Source organism: Melozone crissalis, unplaced genomic scaffold (genome assembly GCF_028551555.1).
Source record: "Melozone crissalis strain CALT ecotype California unplaced genomic scaffold, PUWL_Pcris_2 ptg000013l_1, whole genome shotgun sequence".
Classification (NCBI taxonomy): Eukaryota; Metazoa; Chordata; class Aves; order Passeriformes; family Passerellidae; genus Melozone; species Melozone crissalis.
Genome location: NW_026535791.1, coordinates 43,822,824 through 43,848,700, shown reverse-complemented (window position 1 = coordinate 43,848,700; position 25,877 = coordinate 43,822,824). Strand labels below are relative to the sequence as shown.

The 25,877-nt window shown below is 39.3% G+C and overlaps 1 protein-coding gene across 1 annotated transcript in view; it reads right to left on the bottom strand.

Annotated features, from left to right (window-relative positions):
* Positions 1–25,877, bottom strand: part of ATP10A (ATPase phospholipid transporting 10A (putative)) — a 109,352-nt gene that overhangs the window by 58,960 nt on the left and 24,515 nt on the right. The window contains exon 2 of the mRNA XM_054272323.1: positions 8,376–8,580. Coding sequence (XP_054128298.1) covers positions 8,376–8,580 — 205 coding nt within the window. The remainder of the gene's footprint in view (positions 1–8,375; positions 8,581–25,877) is intronic.

The following is a 25,877-nucleotide window of genomic DNA, read 5'->3' as shown; positions in this document are numbered from 1 at the left end:
TATAGTGCTGTGGGGAGAAGAGTATCTTGTCCAGTCACATAGCTGCAGGACAAGCACAGCTCTCTCTCTGTCATGAGCACACATATGTAATGGAAAGTATCTGACCATCACAGAGTCATAGCAGAGCTGGAAATTATGAACCCAAGTATAACCAATGAACAGAAATGTTCATGGTTTCATTGAAATATCAGTTTTGAGACATACAGCCAGCCACTTCCCATGTAAGGAACATTTCAATGCAAATTTCTAATGACCACCATAGCTTATCACCACTAAACTGTGTAAAAGACTTGGAGGTTAGCAGCAGGTGGAGAAAAGAGAAGTGGGATGAGAGTTCACATCCTTGATGCTGAAATAAATACAGGAGTTCCTCATACTGTTCCTCTCCCTTTTCTGGCAGAAAAGCAGACCCCTTCTCCACCTCAGTACTCTCAAAGTGAGACCATACCAATGAAACTGGGGTTATATATGGCTCAATACTGAGAACCCTTCTGCTCTGGAAAAGAAGGTCTTTCCATCCCTTCCTAACCACTGATACTGCCATCTGGGGTTGTGGTTGCAGAGACCAGTGTAACATGACGTGTTTCCAGGTCAAAAATTCTGGCCCTAAAATCATGAGTTCTCAGTGCTACACTGCAAAAACTCATTTCCAAGAACATATATTCCAGGTATTTCCTGTTCTCAGGCCAATGAATGGCTAAGGAATAAACAGTTCTACAAAGAAACATTTATTCTGTAAAATTGAATTAGGCTATATCAGAAAAGTCAAGACAGAAAAAAAAAAGGAAAATATCTTCTTAACTTGCTTTAAATGTAAATGTTTACTTTTCTATAACAGGAAAGCAGTATAGCATTTTATTTTCTCTATGGACCTGAAATGCTTTTGTGTTTTCTAATACTTTTTCAGAGAAACAGCAAAATGGAGAAATCCTGGGTTATTGATACAGAGAATGAAATTTCCTGCCTCTACAGAGCTTTAATTCAGCACAAGCACTGACATAATACATTTCCTTACATGGATTCACCACTGTTCCTTCCACCAGTGCTGGAAGGATTACCCTAGGGATGAGAAGTCCTCCACAGCCATGACACTCAAACTTAGATTCATCAATTTAGCCCCTTTAATCTATATTTAAACACAAAACCAAATAACTAATGCTAATGGTAAAAGTCAACTACTCAGCACTCTTCAAACTCTCATGACTCTTCATCTACGGTCCCTCTCCCTGCTATTGCTTAGATTACTATAGCCAAAATTTTCTCTTACAGTTATTCAAATTCTTTGTCTCTCTAATGAAGCACTCTCAAAATGCAAACTTGTGGCTTGGACACCTGTACAATGGAAACTAGAAGGAGGTGATAACGGTGCCCAAAGCTGACCAAGGAGGAAGTGAACCATCATTCTTGAGTTTTTTTTATTTCCCCATGTCTTCCAGTGTGGCACTGCTGACAAAGTGCCATGGTTAGATGTGGAGTGAAAAATTGTTCTCAGCCTTCCTTTAGCACATTTGGCTCAGACAGTTTGCCACAGCACCGACTTGGGTCATTCTCTGCACCAGGTCGTTCTGCACACATCTGTTACATGTTTGTTTCTCTGTTAGAGAGACAGCAGTTGCTTCCTCTTCAACTAGACATGTCCACAGTTCCACACAAGTCATCTCTGAAGAAGATACTATCCAAAAAAAGATACAACAATATAGGCGTAGAGATTTTCATAACAATTCACACCCCTATCAAAGAAACCTACTGAATGTTCAAGGCATTACCTCAGACAAAAGTCTTTCTCAGGGTGCAACATGTTTCAATCTTGCACTGACAAACACAGGACTTTTTTCTCTAAAATCTTCAGCTAAACTGTAAAACTAAAAACCAGTAAGTTTTAATTTAATATTCTGTTAGTGCATCGCAAAAAACTTTGTTTACTTTTGCTTGGTTGGTTAATTTTTTTCAGACTTTCTTCTCCCTTGGGAAAATTAATTTTGGCAACACCTGTGGGATGGAGCACTAATCCAATGTTTTAACATGTGCATGTCTGGAATTTTCAAGCCAATTTTCATCACCTTCTCATGAAAGTCTTCTCAAAATACTGCAAAAAAGGGCTACACACGGAATAACTCCCAAAAGATGCTAGAGAGACAATTGCTGTTATTGTGGCCTGATTCTACCTTATTAAAATACAGTCAAAACAACACTGAGTCAAACAACAGTGAGTATGCTGATTAATTCCCATCTACTAGATTATAATAGTGTACTATTCACACTAATTGCAGGTGGATGGTTGCCTGAGGGTACTAGTCAGACAAGAAGTAACAGGGAGAATATAGCTATACCTCTCTTTATCTTGCTGTAGAAGACTCCTTCAGACTCTTTGAGATAAGAAGCTCATATCAAGTTGAAAACTAGTCTGCCTAGAAGTTGAGCTGGTTTAACTTCAACTGTTCTCTCAAACTGGGCTAGTTTAGACAATGCATATGGCTGCACAAGAAATCTTAGCTCAGTTTAGGCTGAACTAACATTTGAAAATTGCTTTATTTTCTCTTTCTTAAAAAAAATTCTTTGAGTGTGTAAAAAAACTGAATGCAAAAGCAACATCTACACTGAGATACCAAGGCTGCCCAGTGAGCTGTTTACACACAATCAGCATGAGTTGCCCTTGCCAAAGTACCTCATACACAGAGCAGTCTGGATTCACCAAGTCAGGCTTACAGTGAAGCCCTTCCAGAAACCAATCATCTCTTCTGGGGTAGCTTTTGCCTGGGACTCACAGGGAAAAAAAGAAATTGTATAAATGGCTTAATGCTTCAAACAGGGAGCTGTGGGACTGTTTCTCTAAGTCCAGCTACAACCAATGTATTTCCAGCACAGTGCAGGACCAGGAAAGGCTGGAATGAAACCTGGATCTGTCAATTTAGCCCAACTTCCAGGCTGGGACTGATGAAAAAATATGCCTGCAGTAAGCATAGGCTCTGCATTTATACATATTCCAGAAGTGTTCGCAAACTGACTTGTGAGGAAATCAGATTCATCAGTTATTTTGGTGCTAGTCTGCATGCAAATGAGCTTCCCAAACAGGCAGACACCAAATTCAGATGTGCTTCTCAGACAAAGTAAATAAGCAGTCACAAAGCAATTTGCAAGGCTTATCTAAACCTGTTTAATCATGCTAGTAATAAGTTTGTTTTGAACGAAGTTCTACTCTTAGGAAAAAATGAGAAGGAAAAAAAATGCATCTCCTACCGCCCAGCAGCCCCACAGGGACACATGCACCTTCTCACAGGGGATGGCAGCCGCTACATTTAGCTTAGCTTTCAGCTGAACTGAAGCTTTCCACATAAACATCCAGGACAGGGGCAGTGGTTAATAAACCATAAGCTGCTCCAGAATCCACAGTGAGTCTTTGTGGATTTTGTTAAAAGGCATACTGAGTAAAAACAGTGGAGCACGGAAATGTAAATGTTTTTCATGAGTCTAGATTCATACTATCAAAATATCCTAAATCAAGTTTATGAAATCTGAAAGGGAGTTTTGAGCTCTCGCAGCCCAAGCTGTATCTGCTTATCCACTCTCTGAAGAGCGACTGACATGACGTCTCAGATGGATGGAAAACATTCCATAAGCAACTGCAGAGGGTGTGGTGGCACGGCAGCTTGCAGAGTAGCACAGAAAACACATTGATTCCTCCTGCCTACTGTGTCTCCTGTTAGATCCAGTGCACCAGAAATGGTTGCTGTGACTTGGCAGCAGTGAGGGTGGGTTTGAAATTAGGAGGAAATGGGCAGAATACCCAGAATACCCCAAAGAGTGGGTTTGGGTTTTTTTGTTTTTTTTTTTTCAAGAGATGTTTACTGGCCATGGCTAACATTGTTAGACCACAAACAGTGGGGTTTAGCACAGTGCTTTCTCCTAGCTGCACTTGCCAGTGAGTCATGCTACACACATGAACCTGATCTGTATTTCAGGGTGAAGACAGTCCACTATCCTGTTCGTTTTAAAAACATAGCATGCAGAAGTATGTCTATGGCTATTTTAAACATTTCTAACACATCCTGTTGCTGTAGTAGCAGAATAACAAGAACACAGTATTTAAAGTCTTGGAGGAAAAAATGTCAAGGCCTCTGTAAAATCTCCTGTTTTCTTTTTTTCTTTTTTTAATCTACTCACTGAGTGATTTTCTTTTCTCTTGTCTATTTTGAGACTACAACAACAAGGTATAATTCAAACTGGTGTCTTCAGACATGGAAGCCAGAGGAATGTATCAGTGACTCTTCTCACAGCTTGTGCATTGATAAGGTGTAGAATCACGTACACAAAGTACAGGTTTATGTCTGACAGACTGCATTCGTTAACAAACATGCAAAGCTAACAAGCAGTATGTTCCCAGTCTACTATAAATTACTCAGACAACTCAAAGCAGCACTAAAAAAAGCAGTATTTATGGTCACTTGCTCTATAAAGGAAAATAGTTTCCTGGAATTCGCAAGTGGGGAGATGCAATCCAAGCCCACAAATGCTGATCCTGGACCTTCTGAACATATGTTCAGACAAAAGTAATGCCTGCAAAGCACCAGAGACAAGGATAGAGAAAAGCTTCTATAATTTCTTATTGCTTCTGCAAGAATCAGGCTAAAAAGGTTTCAGAATGCTACTTTTCTGAACAAAGGTTTGGAAGAGGGAAACTGTAAGGCCTTTTCCTTTCTGAGACTATGGACCTTAAATGCTGTTACTGCTGAAAAGAAATACACAAAGATCCTTCAGAGGATGCTGGAGGAACAGTGGCCTTTCCAGAGGACAGTTGTACCCAACACAACAGTGCTGGCCTTGCTGGCCTTTGGAAAAAATGTAGTGGCTGCAAGATGCCACTTCAGCGACCCCAAATTGGCAACCAAGCTGTTTGAGAGCTCAGCACAGACCTGTGGGGCTGTAAATTGTGTGGGTGCACACAAGGCAGGAACAGAGTGAAGAAAGCACAGCATTAGCTTAAAACAACAGTTCCTGCTGCCACCCCCACTCCATTCCCATGCCCAGCTGAGTGACAGGTTTAGAAATAGCTATCCTTCATTGACCTGCTTCACAGGCATGTGCTCCAAAGTTATCAGTTAGCTCATGTATGAAGCACAGACAAGGCAACCTTTGTAAAAGTTCCTTTTAAAAACTTGAGAACTGATACAGAGACATTATTCAAAACCAGCTATTAACAGCTGATACTTTGAAAAGAAGCTTCCCAAAAATCTGTTTTTTGTCCTGTGATAAGCCACATGACAAGGCACATCATTCTGTAAGGGAGGTGGGGAAAGTGTTTAGCAGTGTGGGAAAGAGAGGGTCATAACTACATAATTTATTTGTTTGTTTTCCTGCTTGAACAACAGGGCTGCAGAATGACACAGAACAAGCTATAAACATAACTGAGAGTTGTTCTTCTGCGCAGACTGTTAATATAAAAATAAAAAAAATTCTTAGCCAATGCATGAACAGGCTAGGATACAGGTCTTGTAAGAGACTTGGGAATAAGCTTCTCTGAGGCTTGGAAAGAGCGGTTAGCATTAGGTGCAAGAAAATTTTGGTCATCCGAAGTATTTTATGAGCTCTAGCACTAAGTTCTCTCCAGTTGTGACAACTTAAGACATATCCAGAGAGGAAGTGAACTTCAGCCCAACAGACAGGCATCACCTTATTCCATGCTACTTGGCTCTCCTCCTACTATTCATCCAACATTTTCTCCAAGCACCTCCCTCCATCCCGCTGCTGGGTGTCTCTCAGCAAGGCAATATCTTCAAGAATCAGTAAGAGCCTATCCTTACTAGTATAGAGTGTGAAAGCTAATGCTGCTGCATGAATTAAATTAACAGTATGCTTAGAGAGGTTTTGGCCAGGATTTTAATGAGGATGGCAAGTATTCTGCTGGATAACGTATGGAGTGCTGTTACAGAGAGATTCTGTGATGCTGCAGCTGCTGAAGACTTCTTACTTGCGAGTGTGCACTTCGCCTATAACTTAGTTGATGTAGGAACCCAGGCTTGGATATTTCCTGCTTTCTCAGCTATTTTAAGAGAGGGGAGGTAATCACATGTGGTTTTCTTACAAGTTCTCTTTCAATACTTGCCTCCTTGAGGACCAGTCCTGTTTTCATTGGAATGAATGAGCTTTTTGTCACTGACCTCAGTTTAACCCCTGACAATTTACTATGGACCTCACAGCTACTGTAGCTTGGCACCTTGTGATCTACAATTTATTTTTAAAAAATATTTATCCACATTTTTCAGAGCCCACTTCTGAAATAGAAAAGTTCCATAATCATCTTATGATACAAAGAACTAAGATATGGAAGGAGGATGGGCTGGAGATCCAAGGTGTGCTAGGTGTCTACAAAGCTGACTGCAAGTATCTACAAGGCAACTAAATTCCTCAGTAAAGCAGGGTATGCTGAGCTAGCCATGCCACAAACACTGTGATGTGCTCGGCACATAGAGCTAGCTATGCTTCCCTAGGCAGGAACTGTTTCCTCAGCCTTCTTCCTCAATGAGGCCCAATTCAGTCTTTGATAATCTAACCTGTTTGAGGAGGAAATGGCCACTCACTTCCACACAACAGCCTAAAGGTTGCAGGTCTTGCCAAGCTGTACAAACTGCAGAGCTGAAGTCTTTAGCTGTCTGGTTTGGATCAGCAATTTAAACCTCATGGAGTATGCCTCAAAGATAATGTTGCTGGGGTACTCCCTCCTGGTTTTCCTGCTGTGTTAATGCATGCATGGGACTGCTGGTTGAAGACACAGAAGTGACTCCACAAGTGATGGGCTCAGGCACACATCTAGATGCCACAGCTCACAGGAGCAGGGCAGTCTGTAGGGCTGGCAGGTGTCCTCTCAGCCTGACAGCTTCCAGGAATACTGAACCAATACCCTGCTGCCATGGAGCTGGGGATCTCAAAACAGTATAAGGAACTCCTTTGGGCAGCAAGGGTCTTCAAAGCCAGTTTTCTGATAATTTGTAGTTGGACATATTGATTCCTTTCACCATGTTTACCAACACCTAATGATGTGTGTCCAGTGGTCTCAGATTGCAGAAATCCAACCATCTGCTGTAGATGAGTGAAGGACCTGGTGCCTTCCCTTTGAGACAGAGCTGGAATGTGGCCTTAGCTTACAACTGTACCCACAAACCCACAAACACCTGTTCAGTTACCTAAATGACATCTACAGTTTTTGTCGTACATAATGTACCTGAAGTCACATAAGAAGTCTGCATTGGCAGAAAACTGATACATCATCTGAGCACCTCCCTGAAGCTCTATCCAATGGGAGAGATTTCCTCTCAGCAGGAACAGGATGGGAGGTTTGAGCAGCAATTCAATTAACTTTGAAACAATAAGAGTCTTTGAAACATTTGGCCTGTAGCTGATTGAGCTTGTTGCCACAGTGGTAAGTGCCATGTCCTATCTAAATTCTGTGTGGAAATCACTGATCATTAAACAAGTCCTTATCTCACATTTTCACAAGTTATTTAGAGAAAAGGTCTACCTACCATAAACAATTATTTGGAGGACACATTGACTTTCATCCTGTTGGTTGGATAATAACTTCATTAATGCTGATCTTTCTTAATACAACCACAGGCTTCTGTAGTTACCTTTGATGACAGTGGTAAGGGCCACAGCTCCCATTGTTTGCAAAATCCCTCAAATTAGAAGTGCTACTAGGAGAACCAATGTATCTGAGTTCTAAAAAATATTTTTTTTTCCTGACAAATACAGGAAGCTGGAGTCAGCTGGTAAGAGGGATGGGAGAGGAGGGCATACAAATAAATACTATTTCAATAAGATCATTAAAGCAAGTAAAACTTCAGGTAATTTCCTCTAATTCTGCTGTCAGTAACTGATCTGGATTATGTTTTGTTTCAAAATAGTGCTGCTGGGGAGAGATAAGCACAGTGAGAGAGCAGTAAAACAGTTTTTGAGCACAGATACCTCCAGAACGAATGCCTGCTGTCCCTTTAAATCTTACAAGCTTTAATGCTCCAACTGCTGGAGGGATATTCTCTAACACAGAGTTTGAGGCAGATTCCTAATTGAAACTGATCTGGTTTGCAGGCAGGAAAAGTACATGTTTATATTTAAGTATCTTCTTGGGCAGTTAAAATGTGTTTTCAAGAATCAAGCTACAATAGAAGCCATTAATATCCTCCAACATATTCCAACCACGCACACTTGCCCTAAATAATTCCTATTCAGATTCAAGTGCTAGCATTTTAATGACAACCATAACAGTAGTTCATCAGCACTATTAGATCAAGCAGCTTCAGCTGGTGTGGAGCATATTGGTAACCAGCTACTTTCTTGAAAGAAATTCTTATCTTAAATGTGAGTTAGGAATGGAGACTTACCAGCTCTAAGAACCTCCTCACCACCTGTCTTTGTTTTAAGTTAGTTTCACCATCCAGGTTGGCTGTTTCTATGTGGCACAGCCCATCAGGATCACTTGAGGAGAGCAGCAATATGTCAGCAGGTATAATTTCATTACAGCGAAGCTGCACAAAGTCTCCAACTTTCACTTCTTTCCAGTATCTGCTTATATATTTCTTCTCAGTTCTGAAAAAAAAAACAACATACAAGCCTTTTAGTGAAAAAAAAATTGCACAGATTGAGATGCTTCTGATAAATCTGGTTTGATTTGTAACAGGAATACCTGTTACAGGAGTGCCTTTGGAAGATCAGGAACTCTCAAGTTACCCTGGGAGAAGTTAATGCAGAGTGCCAAGAGGCCATTTCCCAGTGACTCAAAAACAGGTCTGAGTTACCAAGACCCTCTTTTAAGATCCACAGGAAAACATGTTGATGTCAGACTTGACTAAGCAGGGTAAACAGGAGCTTCACACATTCTTCTTTCTCTCCCTGTATGCTCTGAGTCACCCATATCTTCCCAAGAAGGAGAGGTGTGCCCATACTGTGTAAAAAGGAGTCACTTTTAGGAGACATGAGAACAGGTCTGGGCCCAGGACACCTGCTTGGAATGGCTCCTGAATGGTCTCCCTTCATGTGCCACCTGCTGATGCACCCTCACTTAGCTTCCCCTTGTTCCCTTTTTCCAACAGGGAGAAACTCTGTATACCGCTGCACATCATAGCTGGACAAAGATCCCTAAATGAGAGGAATTTCATCACTAAATCTAGAACTAAAAGGACATACTGTGTGGTAAAATGCAATCCTAACTACTCTACTGGGAAAGGAGACTCTAATTTCTTTTGAGTATTTCTGCTCTATTTCCATTCTAGCCAGAGTGCTGTCTGTTACACAGCTGATTCCTGCTTAGTTACCCTGAACCTTTCATTTTGGAGTACAAGCACTAAATCTCTTTTGTTTAAAGGCCATGCTATTTTGCTACTTATTTAGTTTTTAACTTTTCCTTGAGAGCAAGAGGAAAAAGGAACTCGTGACTGCTTAATTCATTTTAGCTAAAATATCAGGTTTTAGTTTTACAGCAGGCACAGACTCATGTACTTTTGTGGCATTTGCGGAAAGTGATTTATTCTATTGTGATTTTGAAAGAAATCAATTTCAAAACAGCCCCAATATTGACTTGTTAAAATACCTCCTGAAAATGGGAAGCTAATAAAACAACACTTTTCTAAGCCATTAGAAGGCTTTGTGCTGTGTGAAGACCAAGATAATTGTCAATGCTGGCACTGTCACCAGAGACTCTCCTGGGACAGAACTTTAACTGGCAGAATGGGATAATGATGAGGGGTGGGGAGAGGTGGCAGCAGCTGTTTTATCTTGTTTAAAGCATATTATTTTTAAAAACATCACTTTCAGCAGTAATGTGAATAGATTTGTAACAAAGTGAAACAGGGAAATCCTGACAATGTTGTTACTTTGGAGTTACTGATAGTTATGCCTTCACTAGTGTTAGAGGAATTAGTAACTAAATTGGCCTTTATTCATATATTTAGCCAAAATCCTAAACAATAAAGGATCAGGTATCAGATCAGGTTATATTCCCCCAGAATTTCTTCCCTTTAACATCCAGTTTATAAGGGGAAGAATGAAAATTATAATTGTGATTTCTATTTTGATGAAACCTGAAAAGAATTAGTACATACCAAGTGTAAAACATGATAACCTCTAACAAAGGCAAGTAATACACCTACTAGGTGCTGAAATTACACATTTTCTTTCTAATCAGACTGAAACAAACATTTAACTTTCCCTGCTAATGAGTATGAATTGCTTTGAAACCCAGCGTGCCATAATACAGTACAAATACCGCACTGCAGATCTGAAGGGTTTGTTAGCTCTGCAATCTGTAACTCCAAATCCCTTTAAATGTGTCTGTTGTTCTTCATCCTTTTTAATTTAACGGTGAAACTGGGTGATGTACAAATGCATGTACAAGGAGCAGCAGCACAAAAGCACGACCAGGATAAAAATAGCAAGTAGTCCCATACTATGCTATAAGCACTACTATTTTTTATTTAATTTCTATTGTTTGAAATAGCATTGCTATTTTAGCATTTCCTCATCCCTCACATGCTTAGCAACTGCCACAACTATATACACAGTGGCAGGAAGGGTGGGTATTAAGCAACACAAGGCCAAATGGCTCTGCTGGAATAAGTGAAGTTGTTCAGCCTGGAAAACAGAAGGCTGCAGAGTGAGAGACTACCTTATTGTGGTCTTTCAGTATACAAAGGGGACTTGTGAAAAAGAAAATTATTACCAGTGGCGATAGCCACAGGACAAGAGGTAATGGTTTTAAACTGAAAAAGGAGAGGTTTAGATGAGGGAGAAATAAAGGAGAAATTTCTTCTGGTGATGTTGCTGGGACACTAGAACAGGTTACCCCGTGAAGCTGTGGATGCCCCATCCCTCCAAGTGTTCAAAATGGGGCTTTGAGCAAACTGATATATTGAAGAGTGTCCCTCCTCCTGGCAGGAGTATTGGACTAAGTGATCTTTAAAGGTCTTTACCAAGCCAAACCATTCTATGATTCAATAAATCTATGAGTGTAAGACCTCTCAGATACGCACCAGGGCCCAGGGCACAGCCCCCTTCATTAGGCACACGGGAACAATTTGGCCCCATATTCCACTTGATCAGCTCTTTGCTAACAAGGGTCAATAGTGGATGGGAAATTACTGTCTTCATGGAAAATTACTTCCTAATCCTCTTTACACTGGGTTGCTCTGTGTCCTCTAGCAGAGCTCTGAACTGAGACTTGTCTCACTGCAGCCAGTAAGTGGTCACTGCGAGCCTTCTCTGCAGAGTATGGCATGATACTGTCTTCACATGAGGTGGTTCAGAAACTATCTGGACCATGACTACATCAGGCCCTATGAAGCTTTCCTCTAACATTCTCAGCCTAGTCCTCTGAACATGCAGGTTAGCTCACCTTGAGACAGCCATCATATTCTGCAGCCAGTACAAACACACCAAGTGACCCCATTGATAAGGTTAAGCTTTTTCCATTGATTCTGCAGAGACAGGACTTTGTTGTCCAAGTTTTATATTACCTACTAAATGTTTATTCTTGCTGTTATATTGTGCCAGTAAGATTATATAATACAGAGTTTGAAAAGCCAGACTTTCTACAAGAGAAGGAGCCCAAGAGGATGGCAGTTCTCTGCAGTCTCAGTACAGGGCTTCTGTGGTGGTGCATTCCCTACCCCCAGAGGTCTGCTCTACCTCCTCAAGCCTGTGCTACAATTTCAATAATTCTCATTAGGCCTCGGCTTTTGCATAATGAGTTGGGCAGTGAAATGTCCCTTGACCATACCAGGAACCCTTGCACAGCTGAGATGGAGTGGGACTGTTCATATCAGGGACACGTTCTGTCTGACCAAGGAGGGCAATGAGAAATAATCAGTCACCCCTCATACCCTTGGAACATTACCCACCTGAATCATAACTCCAGTGAAACTGGGCTTTTGAATAATTTCAGTAATTATCAACTTGGGTTACAGTCAGGATGGAAATGGACTAATGAAAAAAACACCAGTCATCTTGTGACCTTACAGACAGTGGTCCTATGTGAGGCCCTTTGAGTTGTACCAGACCACAGCAGACTGTACCAGCATGTCCCTCAGAGTGGGATGCCACTCAGAGCTTGCAAACTACCAAGACTCAGAGGACTGTCACCAAAAGCTGATGAATTGGCCTGGGCTGACACCCCCAGTCCTTGACACTCAAGCCTCTCCCATTGAGAAAAGCCAAGACATTCAATGTGAGTAATGCACTGACACTGCAGTGAAACAAAGTAGAACTTTTAACAAGTACCTCTGTGCCTATATATAAATATATACACACATGTGCACACACATCTTTGTATCTGTGTAGGTGTATATATGAATTGATTTAAACACCCTACAGATAACTGAGTTACTATTTTGATTACGGTTAGTCCTAATTAATCACTCTGTAAACATTAAATTAGTCAATTACTGAGTGCTGCTAAATCCTTCAGACATAAACCATTTCCCAGGTCTGATGCTAAGACTGGACTCAGCCACACCCAGGCTGCATCTGAAGTCTAGAAAGCAAGGGAGTCCATTCTAAATCTTGTAACCCAACAGCAGGATTTCCGCATTAAATCCTTTAGATATCCCATGGATGAAGACTGAGATGAAGTTTGGATTGAGTTGCACTTAGGCTTCTCAGAAGTTTAGAAACAAAGGGGGCCCACTCCATAACTCATTACTCAATGGGGAAATCTCCCTTACCCCATGTACTCTTACCCTGGTCCTTGTGTAAAATATGCAAAATTCATTATAATTCTACTTTCCCTGTATGCTTCCTCTCTGTAATAATAGAGTGAACATTGCCATCAAACTCTTTTAAGTCATGCTTTCACAAACATATATTAAAACCTGCTTTTGGTGACTGTTACTCTTGAAGTGGCCCAAACCACTCATTTGTGACAGCTGCAGGCACTGTTTGCAGGGACTTGTTAACAAAAGCTTTTGGCAAATTTACTTTATCAAACCTCCTGGAATATTTTGTGGAAAGGCTCAAAGAATTCTGGCAGGAACACAGGAATGGGAGGCAGCATCTCAGTGAGTCCAGTCCCCTACAATGGTCACAGAAAACTGTGCCATGGAGATCTAGGCCAGAAGCTGACACCCCACAACTCTAGCTCATGAGCCTGAAGATACATTTTATTACCTACAATATACTTAAGGCTGATGCTACAAGAGATGAATGCTGCAAACCATGATGAAACACAGGTGGAGGTCAGAGATACTAAATCTTTCAAGCTTGGAAAGTTAGATAAAAGTCCTATAAATCAATATGCTGCCTTGAACTAATGCCATTCTGCAGAAGGAATAGATATTGTTGTTATTCTCTAGTTAAATCCCAATGATGAGCTATTAATTTCAGACACACTATGCCCAGCTACTATAATGTGTCCTGTTGAACTCAAATATTAAAAATGTGCATCCTCCTGCACACAACCTAATCTTTATCAATACACTTGCACACAAAGAATGTATCTGTCAGCCGTGGTTTAAACCCACAATTACATCAATCTTCATGCTTGTGTCTGCCACAATTGGAAGTAGAACTTTCCAGTGCTTTCACATTTCTGAGCATGTTGTTACAGGTAAACATTGACAGAAATCTAAAGATGAATAGCTCAAAAGGCAGCTGATACAGCTGCACTGACATCAACACTTTTGTTAGCTAACAACAAATGTGGCCCTGACAGGGGTCAAATTGTAATGATAAAGTGCCATTATCCTCGCATATCTGCTCTTGAATATACACACAAAAAGTCTGAAACATCCTTTCAAGTGTATGACCACAGAGAAAAATACTTTCTTTGCTATTAAAAATTTGAATTAGTCTACCATTTGTCTATTGCATATATTTGGCCAATGCTCTGTTTTGAAGCAGAACAGCCTGCAGGTAAATTTGAGTGCCAAATTTGAGACTTTGGTTAGCAGCAGAACTGCTACTTTGTTCAACAAAAACTGAACAAACCAAAATTACTGGTTATTTTTTAAAAAAATTACATTCTAATTTAGAAACGCAGAAACTCATAAATGACATTGTCTTTTCAAATTAGTTATGCTTTTTTTTCTTCTGGTCTCCTTTGCAATATGAGCTGATAAAGATCATGCTTATAATTTTGCTTTCTGGACATGCAGACTGTCCAGAAGACAGACTGTCAAGTGGCGACTTGGTATCTACAAAAGGCTAAAGATTTTCAAACTCTCTCAATTCAGAAATCACAAAAATAACTGTTTACTTCTTTTGAATGTATTTTAACTTTTTTGGCACAATAAGGAATTTTTAAAAATTATTTAAGATAACATATATATATATATATATGTATATAATAATAAGATAAAATGTGTCTTGCTTTTTCTCTAGAATTTCTTTTTTAAGTTTGGAAAAATAATCATAATTGATACTTGGCAAAGAAATATGAAGGCCATGCAGCTGTAATCTGTTCCACTTGTGTAAGGTCTGCATGGTAGAAATTTTATACATTAAATTGAGAGGATGGGGACTACTAGGTAATAATTTCTTACTTCATGTACTTCTCCACTGACAGAAATTATAGTTAATGAGTGAGAATGGCTGATGCAGATTTGCTCCATCAGACCCAGTGGCTGGGGCACCCATGCTTCTAAGTAGTGCTGCCCTAGCTTAGTCCCAGCACAGGCTCCTAGATTCACCTCAGCAGGGCTTGTAAAACACATGTACCAGAAGTTTGGAAGATGTTCTCTTGTACTTTTTGGGGTGTCCAACCTGTTTGACCTGGCATATAGAGCATACACCCTCCTGCATGCATTCCAGCTGCAACCCAGAGGTTTTCAAGCCTCTCAAAACATCTAGATAAAATGTCATTTCCCAGTCCAAGCCCATCCGCTGACCTGCTTTTGAAGTAACAATCCTCTTTACTTCAAAAGAAATCTGACTCCTTTGCCTTCCCTGCCAGCTGAGGTTGGCCAGTAGGATTTTAAAGAAACAGCAAGAAATTAAGTCTGTGGAAGAGGAAAAGCCCTCCACAAAAGACAGTCAAAGAGCTGTTGTGCATGTACAAAGCATACTTTGTACCTGTTCTTGATGTCAGCCAGGTCCTTCCTTTTCATCTCAGGAGGTAGAAATAGATTGGGGTAGCACAAAGGAATGATTCAGGTACATCACTGCTCCCAGTGATTTAAAATATGTTCCAATCAATTGCCTACAAGTGCTGTGACAAATCTTCTGGTTAGGTACAAGCTAACTAAAAAAACTTGGGAGCTAATTAGCAGGGCCCAGACAGAGCAGCATCTTCTGAAGGAGAACCTCAAACTAATGCAAACACAGAAGTGTCACATCAGGCCAGACTATCTTTAGGGAGGCTCCAGCATCGAGCTTTTTGTCCATAGGTCCTTTATGCTCATATGGTTTTCCCAAATCATCAGTTCTTTCCCTTGCTTGGTCTGGAGCCTTTACCTTCAGTCCCTAGACCTGCTGGTGTAGAAAGGGTTCCCACTAAGGGAGCCTATAGCACTCTATGAACACTTCGGTGGCAAGCAGAGATGTTGCAAAATTCACCACAACTAAAAATTAAGAGCTGGTGGACAGCACTGAAACGTGTGAACAAAACTGCTGTGTTATACCAGTACTGATTATGATTTGAAAACTATGGGTGTAGCAGATCTCAGAGTTTAAAAACAAGTGCTATCTGTGAGACCAAGGCATACACTGTACAAAGTTTGAACATGTCAAGTATCTATGGAAACATGTTGAGAACCATTTGGGTACAATTACAATGTTATGGCAAAATGAAGGAAAAACATGTAGCATAAGTTAATGCCAAAGGAGATTACATAATGCCCAGAATATGTCTCCATTCCAGCACAAATGATAACATCTGTTTCTATGAAAATAAATCACTAAGAGACTCTGAATCTGATACTAATCAGACAAAACAGATTAGTAGAGTGTGTTTTTGAGAAACACTGAAGAGAATTAAATCTCTCCATAACTGAAGTTTCTAAATAGAATCCATAATCTTCGCATTATTTTAGGGGCATTATTTTCATGCACTTCAAATATCCTTTTTTTCTTTTGGATGAGCATGTGCAAATATATGTTACAGTTGCCAGAAGCAAATCTGCATCTATAGTGGTGATGAGGTATAAAGGTGCCTTTTATCAAATTCATACTTTCTGGAAACTGCTAATTTTTTTGCTACTAGTGAAACTTTCTATGAAAAGCCACCCAGGGAACCTCAACAATTCAGGTTTATAACATGGAAGTAGTAATTCAATTTCTCTTGGCAGTGTTATCTCCATTATACTTCATGTTGAAAGAAACCTCACTATTGTTAACTATAATGAAACATTTACTACCCGGAATAAATGATTTTTCGGCCAAGAAACTTGTTGTGATATGAAACATAAAAGCAGAACATATAATGAGACTTTACACAAACTGAAGAAAGCAAAGAAGTCTTCTAGAACTTGATTTTAAAACAAGACTGTTCCAGAGAGACATTTAGTATTAGGGTCTCTCTAAGTGGCATGATTCTCAACCTCAAGCATTTTTGCTGCCAAAAATGCTAAAAAAATTCTATCACTCTTCCAGTAAACACATATATTGGGAGAGAAGAATATCAGTTGCTTTATATATAGCAGGACAGACAGCTCATGGTTAGTACTGAGGCTTTCTAAATGGTATCACACAAGGAGGTGTGGAAGAACAGAAGCGGAAGAACAACCTGGATGTGATCTGGCTCACAGCCAGGTAAGATTCTCATCCTGATTTTCAGAGCTAGCACAGATATTAACATTGAATATTTCCATTAAAGTGCTGCTCCAAACCACTGTAAAAAGATTCAGCAGAGCTTGGTGTTCTGAAAACAAAGAAGAAGAAATAATGCCCTGCTGAAGGGAACTCACTGAAACAGTAGAAACCCAATGACACAAACCTCCTGAATCTGTGCCTGCTGCCTAAACAATTAAAGAAAGAGCAGGAAATCTTCCTAGGGAGAACTTAGGTGCCAAATTTTGATAAGACTTGAGCTCTGTGAAGGAGCTTTCTAGGGTCCTTGTTCTCTAAACGAATAATTAATGCCTTGAGAAGACTTAAGAATACTGTCTGAGTGCTTAAAATTCAGGTGCAAGATAGATGAACAAATCTGGTGGACTACACCCTCCTTTTGGTGCATCTCCACTACATTTAAGGCAGTGCAATCAGATGACCATTCCAAAGGAGCTCTTCATATCTTAAAGGTACATTTTAAAAGGTAAATTAAGCATGGCTCTGCCCAGTTACTGAGGAAAATGCCATTCTTTAAAAGTTTCAGACACTTCAGTGGAAATTTTATTCCTTATCATTCCTCTTGTTCTGCACATCTGCCTCATTTGATCTCAGGACAGCTTGACCCAGGACATAAAAAAAGCTTTAATATATTCATTAAGTATACACAAAAAGCCATTTACAAAGACCTTCTAAAGACAAGTACTTCTTAAGAAGTGCAGCTGGTTTTATTTGAAAAAAATTATTCCCGTTCTTTTAAATAAACATGTAAAAACTGAAAGAATTTTTATCAGGAAAGGTATTCACTGCTAATTACGTTCACACTCCTGATGGAGTTGTTCAGTGATACTCAGCTTGGGAGACTATTTTTCTGTATGTAACTGTGCCATACATCTCCTTTAAAACTCTGAAGGCCACATTTTACCTAATTACTGCAGTAAAGCACTCTAGAAGTTAATACAGTTTGGCTATTTAATGTTAACCAGAACATTAATAATTCATCATTTTCACATTTAACAGTCAAAGTCAACATCTCAGACCAAATATAAGCATTCAACCTTCTCCAGGTCCGCCTAAAACTATTAAGTTCTACATTTTCCGTCCAGTTCTGTTCTTGTCTAGGCAACATCCATCCATGACATCCATCTTATTTGGATGTTCTCATCTGTGTTCATCTGGACAATCTACAGTAGAGGTTGAGGGTAGTAAAAATACTGAGTACCAGCTGAGATCTCAGTGGGTTCCAGAGTGCAATGCTTACATTCAGAACAACTGAGATTCTATTGCTGCCTCAGAGTTTCCTCTGGCAGCAGTTCCAGGAATTAGCTTTAGCACATACACCAGACTTTGCTATTACAGTGCCCCACAAAATTAAACTGCTTAAAGAACTGGTATTGATTTAAAAAAAAGAGGGAAAGGGAAGGGAAGGGAAGGGAAGGGAAGGGAAGGGAAGGGAAGGGAAGGGAAGGGAAGGGAAGGGAAGGGAAGGGAAGGGACATCTGTTTCTGATGTTTCTGAGAAGAGACATCTCTATCATGGTGACTGAACCAAACACGGAAGAGCAGCAGGTTCCTGCAGTGCTCTCACCAGTGCTTGCACTGGTAGCCAGAGAGCTGCTTGACATTTTACATTTAGCTCTATGAAGTCACTGTGTGAGAAGAAAGACACTGAGGTTCTGGACTGTCTCCAGACAAGTGTAGTGGAACTGGTGAGGGCTCTAGAGCACAGGTAGCATGAGAGGAGGCTGAGAGAGCTGGCATTGTTGAGTCTCAAGAAAACAAGGCTCAGAGGGAATTAATTGCTCTCTACAACCCCCTGAAAGGTGGCTGCAGCCAGGTGGGGGTTGTCCTCTTCTCCCAGGCAGTCAGAGACAGGACAAGAGGAAATGGCCTCAGGCTGTGCCAGGGAAGTCTTAGGTTGGCTGTTCAATAAGATTGGTTCAGTGAAAGGGTGGTTAGGCATTGGAACAGGCTGCTCAGGGAAGCAGGGAGTCACCATCCCTGGAGGTATTTAAGACATGCAGATGTGGCACTTGGGGACATGGTTTAGTGATGGACTTGGCAGCGCTACACTTGGACTCAACAATCTTGTTCAATTTTGGACAAAGTTGGACTTAATGATTCTATGACAAATCCCTGATCTGATGCACGAGCACTGTGACCCCCTGATCTGAAGCAGAAATATCTCCAGCATCAGTACATTTGCAAGAAGGAAGGAGTAAGAGGCACTACAACTCAGAAGAATCCTAATTTGTCATGTAGCTGGTAGAGAACAAGCCTTAACTTGTACTTCAGGCTGATCTGAGAAGCACAGTTGAAGTTTTAAATGTAGTGACTTATCTTAGGCTGTATCTGGCCAATTTTTCTGTGTTCAGCTGCTCTCATAGGTTATACAGCCTGTCTTTACATTTCTGGATCACTGCTTGCCCCAACAAGACAAGAATACAAATGCAAGGAAAAGCAAACAGCCTCAGGCTCTATCTTAGTACTAAGGCATGTTTAAATTAGCATATTGTTCTCAAAACAAAATTTAAAAATATGAAAATCTCTAAAATTCTGGTATAAAATAATAATGATGTATTTCCCAAAAATGGTTTCTTAATGATGACCATAAAAGTCCCATCTAAACTGGATCCTGGGAGCACTTCCCAACAGTCCTACCTGAGTACACAGACTGGGTTGGATCCTACATTAGATTGAAATCTGGGTGTGTGTAAGCCTCGATTTGCTATGCTCTAAGTCCTAATGCAATTTGAATACAGCCTTATATAAGGCCATCTTACAGAAATTCACAGAATATAAAAATGTTCCTCACTTCCATCAAAGAAGAATTAGAAGACCAAACTCCATGCAAATCATATGCAGTGATATGAATCTTTGAAGGTTTGAGTCAAAACAAGTATGCCTAGAGATGCAAATTTTATATTCAAAATTCTTGGTGAAAGTAAATAATAGAGATATTGAAGAAGTGAGAACCAGGAAATGTAAAATCCTACTATTTAAAGGAAATGTAGGTTGCCTTTAGTAACATTTGAGTAGTTCAGATTGAAAACTAGACTGATAGTGCAGGTATCTACGTTAAAAAAAATCAGGATAAAAATTCATTTAAAGCTTTTTTTAATGTCAACTTGACTGTTTTCACACTACCTGCTGTTTCCTCTGAATTAAGGATGAGGGTCTTCATCTCATTAATATTCCAAACATAGCCAGTCAATGAGTACAGTTGAATATGAAACACTAAGCTAGAATAATACTTTTCACAATAATGTTTTCACAGAGAGAAATGTAGTCCTTTCCTGTCCCACTGATTTACAATCAAAATGACTATGAATTATGTAGCTCATAATTCCAATGGCATTATGAGACACAGTCAGCTCACAGAGACAGTACATCTCAACCTGTTAACATAGTTCTTCAGAGACCTTGTAATTACAGAGTTCTGCAGGGAAGCACGTCATCTTTTTCCACTTGTCCACAACTACTGAACTATCATAAATAAAAAAGCTAATTTATAAAGAACAATACACCATCAGTACAAATTTTGATAGCCTGTTCCCATCACTTTACCAGACAATACATTTTCAAAATGAAGTGTATGTTGCCATAATAATTCCCACAGCAATTATCCACACTTCTAAAAAGTCATTGTCAGCTATAACCCAGATATTTTCAAGAGCTTGTTAGCTGACAGATTTGTACATATTTAAACAAAAAGCTTGTAAATATACTCTTCTTCACTATTGCCCTATTACAAAGAAATAGTATCATCTGTGAACCCTGTTTCACAGGAATTCTTTTTTAATTAATTTTGAAGAATTTAAGGAATGGATACTGTCCTTTGTTTCTTTTTACGTGAAAGGCTACTTCATCAAGCTCAGTCTTTCTTGGAAGTGGCTGAATTAATTTGTTGGCAAATATTGTTCTCACATTTAGTAAAACATTTAAAAAAACATTTTCCATGCATGATTTTCACTTATTGTTCAGTGAACTCCAAAACCAGGCTACAAATCTTGGCTCAAATTCAGAAACATATCTAAACAGATGTCTAAACTCAGGCAGAAAAGCACTCTTTCTGGCCAAACTCCATAATGACAACTTCTCTGTAGTTCACATTCATACCTTCCTTGCGGGAACAATGATAAAACACTGAAATTCAATATCCTAGGAAAAACAAAATAAAATTCGAGGTCTTTTTTGTATCCAGAAGAATAAAGTGACTAGTTTTTGAAATATCCAGAAACTGAGCTTAGAGCAAGCAATGTCAAAGAGAATATTTATTCAAAGGGTTCGAATCATGGAAGGGGAACAAGCAGCCTAAAAGAGGTGCTAAAAGAGCTCCAGAGATCTGAAGCACCTCAGCAAGTGGCAGCCACCCTGTTCATAGACAGAAAAAAACAGTATTAAGCAGCCTGGCAGACACAAACCAAAACGTTTGTGTCACAGCCTCTAATCAGAAGCTAGTTTAAAGGTGAGAGTTCTAAAACTGAACTTCAATCTGATCTCACAATAGAATATTCCAAATTAAAGCAGTCTAGTCCTGCAGATAAAAGTTGTGGATTTAATGAAAGCAATTTTTACCCAGAACCCTTCCCCACAAGTCTGAAATAAACTCAAAAGAAATGAAAATATTTGAATCTCAGCTTTTTAGGGCTGGCACATGACCATTTTCAACTCTGTTACGCAAAGCTGTAACTGACGGTTATTTTTCACTCCTAATCCCATCCAAAAAAACCCCACACCTTAAATGTGTACCTTTCTTTCTCTCCCTTAAAAAAACTCTTATCAAGACATTCACTTCCAGTCTTTTCTCCATCCTTTTTCCACAATTGTTTTGCTACATGTTCCTTCTTTATCTGCAGCAATTAATGGCTTTGAACACTCTGGCTCCTCATTGCTACATCCAGTTGAGTGCTAAATCCTCTCCAAAACACCTTCTTCCTCCTTATCTAGCAATTGCTATATCTCTAGACAGCGATCTTTCTTGCTAGTACCTCCTGATTGATTATGTATCTTTTTTTAGGACTCCTCTAGTGGATAAAACATTTTTCCAGACATTAGGTGGATTGCACTTAGCTCCATATCTGTGAGGTTAACTAAGGAGAAGCCTTTGTAAAGAAGATACCCCAGCTTGTAAAATTCCTAAAACTGAAAGTCATGGTTACAATCCCCTTGTGATGTGGATCTTACTCATCAGAGGAAAGTAATTTTTCATCTGTAGGCATGAATTCAGACCAAGCTGCTTTGTAAACGCACAGCACAAATTCTGTAAATGCTTTCCCGACTACCCTCCCTCGACACAATCCATTTCTTTTGTAAACATATGTCAAGAGTTACTTCTGCCACCAGGACAGAAATCCAGTCTAGACATGTTCCAAAATACATCAGGTCACTCTGTCAGCATGCTACTGGCCTGCGTGCTGCCTACAGCTTGGTCTGTCTACGGAGACAAAAGCCATACACCACTGGCACTTTCAGAAACCTGACTTACATATAAGCTATGACATCAGAGCGAGAGTGTGGTATGAGAAAGATGTATAAATTCTTCAGGGTTAAGATATCTAAATTTTTTTTAATGTAATCAAAACAAGCATTTTTCCTAGACACTTTTAGACTTAATAGTAGTTTATTCTGCATAAAAAGAAGTAGAATGTTTTACAAAGCATTCAAAAGAATCTTTAATCATTTTTTGTTTAAGATGAGTAAAAAAAATTGCTGTTGGCTCAAAACCTTGTTTGAGAACTCTACATACAAAGCATCATTTTCCTTCATCTTTTCAAACAAGACACAGCAGAAATAGTGACATGATCTTAATCTGGGTGGAAAGTGCTGTGGGCATATCCAAATACCTCCTGTGACTACAGAGAATGCCTTCGAAAAATCCAACCTAAAAACAAAATCCAACCACTGAGTTCTGAAAAGGTTAAAGGGCTTGTTGCATACATATTAATTTCTAACATACAGTTTTTGTTAGGACATATTAATGACAGGAATATTTAGATTCTGGACACTAGCAAATGGACCATTAGAGAAGGAGGCATTCTCTAGCAAACAGGTTTTACAGCTACTGCCCATAAGCTGCTCCACTGCAGCTGGCAACCCACTGCAGACCAGACCATTGTTTGTAATACAGAGTTAGACTGAAGCAGCACCAAATGAGAGACCTGCAAGAAACTCCATTTGATACTTTGTGCAATGAAGGCACATTTGGGAGAGGTTCCTGTGGAATCAAACTAGCAGTTAAAATGCAACTACTTTACAATTCAGACTAAAAGAGGGCTTCTAATCCTTCTAATCCTTAGCCCTTGACTATGAAGAATGAAGAATTTCTCTCCTTTCTTACCATCTTTGCATCAATAAGCAGATCCCTCCCAGGATAGATCGATATCTTTCTAGAACTCTGATTTTACACATATGTCAGACACTGATGAAGAGACAGACACTGGAAGAGTGTGCTAGAAGGGAGCAGAGAAATGAGAAGTGTATGAGAATTGAGAAGAGGTACATGAGATACACACAGAAGAGAAAAGTATGAGATATATATGGAGGAAAGTGTAAAGAAGGTTAAAAGCAGAGAAAGGGAACTACTGGCCACTTGAAAACATAGAGGAAGGAACATTAAGAAAATAATTTAACTCAAGCAAGATCACAGAAGTTTCGGTTTAGGAAAAATTCAGTCCAGTTTGAAAGTGGGGAGAAACTAAGGCTAGTTAGTAATAAAAGATTATCTCTGTGACTTTACTTTTGCTGGGGACTTCTGAGCTTTATTGCTTAACCTGCAATACAGGGCAGTACTGTGCAGCTGTCTTCTGGATCTGCTGTGAGTTTTTGAGACCCTAGCAGTTTGTGGGCCACAATGGTCTTCGGAGATGTAGACTGTGAATTAAACTTACATGCTGAATATATAGTGAGGGCTGCACTTTTGGAGTGACTTTCATCCAAGTCAACAGGAGACAATAAAGATAATCTCAATGGACTATTCCCATTCAGTTTCACATAGATGGCATATTAGTTTTCAGAGAGAGGCTAAAGCAAAACGTACTTTACTAAATGTGCAAAGATCCACCTCAGAGCAGAGAGACTTGTTTAGTTACTCCCAAGAAAAACAAGAAGGTAAAAGAGATTTCTCTATTTGTGTCTTTTACAGCCAGCCTTAGTTCACTTGGTAAAGCATCTTTAGTTCTGTACATTTAATGATATATAAAAGTAAAGGAAACAAGAATAATTGTATGCCCAATACATACAATAAATCCTATTAGACTTAGTTATCAATCACACTTTACTTCCATATCACTTCAATTGGGAAACATTACAGAAAATTTATAGATACATTTTTCCTGCTTTGATTTAGAATGAATTTGAATGTATTCTTAATCAATCTGGAAACTGAGGCTGATAAGACTAAAAAGTCTTGCCAAAGGAAAGAGGTAAAATTATATAACCCACAGATTGGGATTTTAAAATAATATTGTTTATCAGCAGACTTGTTCTTATTAGAGTGAATTTTATGTAAAGAAATCCAGCAATCAAAACCAAGATGAGGCTGTATCATTCTAGCTGGTCAGCCCAGATACAGTAGTCTCTGGGTTTCCTTCAATCCTAACAGAGACACAAGTAAATCATGGCAGCATGTGGGAAAGCAGGAATCCAGCAGGATCCCATTTTTCTGTGAAAATATTTTGTCTTTTCACATGCGCATATTGATATCTGTCTTTGAGTTAGAAAGCCTCAAATTATTTAACCTGGCAGTGGAGTGAATGTTCTTTACTAACCTTAACCTCAAACTTCAGTGCTGAGCTCAGCAGAGCTCCATCAGCTGACCTAGAAAGTTACCCAGTATTTAGCTGGACTCAGGTACCTGGCACTCAGGCTGGACTCAGTAATTCCCCAGCAAAATATTACAAGACATTTCAGGCCACACAAGCCCAGACTGGACTGCAAAACCTATTTGTATCATGATAATTTATTTGAGCTGGCATGCGTTTCAACTGCTTAAAAACGAAAGGTTTTAAATATGGGTGTGGGACTCTGGCAGTCTTATGTTTATCACAGACTGTGAATCTGTCCAGTAAAGCTCTAAAACTGAGAGAGCCTTAGCCAAACTCCAGCATCTACCAGCTACAGAAGTGTCAAAGTAGTGACAGGCTGTGCTTAGAACTGACTGCTTAGCCTAAACCAAAATAAGTTATGTTTGGCACAAGGCTAAAACCATCATCATCTGAAATACAGAGAAAATGAACAAAGATGACACCTTGACACCTTGTTTTCTAAAACCAACAAAAATATGAAATAGTAGAAAACAATCAAAGTTGCCAGATCATAAAACACTGGAACAAAGTATTTTAAAACCATGTGATCTCACTTTAAACGAATCTGCATAAGTAGGTTTGTATGTTCTCCTCAGGTGGCAGATCTCCCTATCCAAAAAAACCTAGGACATTTTAATGATCTTGCTGTCATTTTGCTTTTAATGGAAACTTGTTTTAAAAGCTCCCTGATAGACAGAATGTCTGTATCTCAATAGAGGATGGAATACCATCTCTAAGCATCACTAGATTTATTATTCCTAGTCTAACAAAATCTATTGCATATAGCTCAGAAAATATAAAAACGTGTTCCTCTGAGGTTAATCAATTATTTTGACCAAATCTAAGAAATTAGCCAAACTTCAATATAAATGTCTACAGTCTATGGAGGTAAATATAAATTCTCTGATTTCTTTACACTAAAAACCTATGGCTCCTATTTATACAAAGATATTCAATTCTTTCTTCAAGCAGAATCATATGCTATTTTTTAAAAATAGTTTAGTGGAAAAATGAGAACATATATAATTGTCTACAGACTGTTTACAGACTATTTAACTGTTAACACATCTCATTCAACTCTGTGCCTACAGTAGATGACTCAGCAAAGTTACCATGTATGTCCTTGGCTATACTAATAAATCCCTGTGAATAAAACTCCTGATTGTATTGTACTGATTATTATTTTATAGTGTCTGGCCAATTTTTAACTCAAAAAATTTTTTTTTGCAGTCTCTGAGAAACTGGAGCTTATGTAAAGATGTGAACTATTATGGTGGTCAAAATGACATCTGTTAACTGAAGTGGTATTATGAGAGATGTGAGTCTAGAT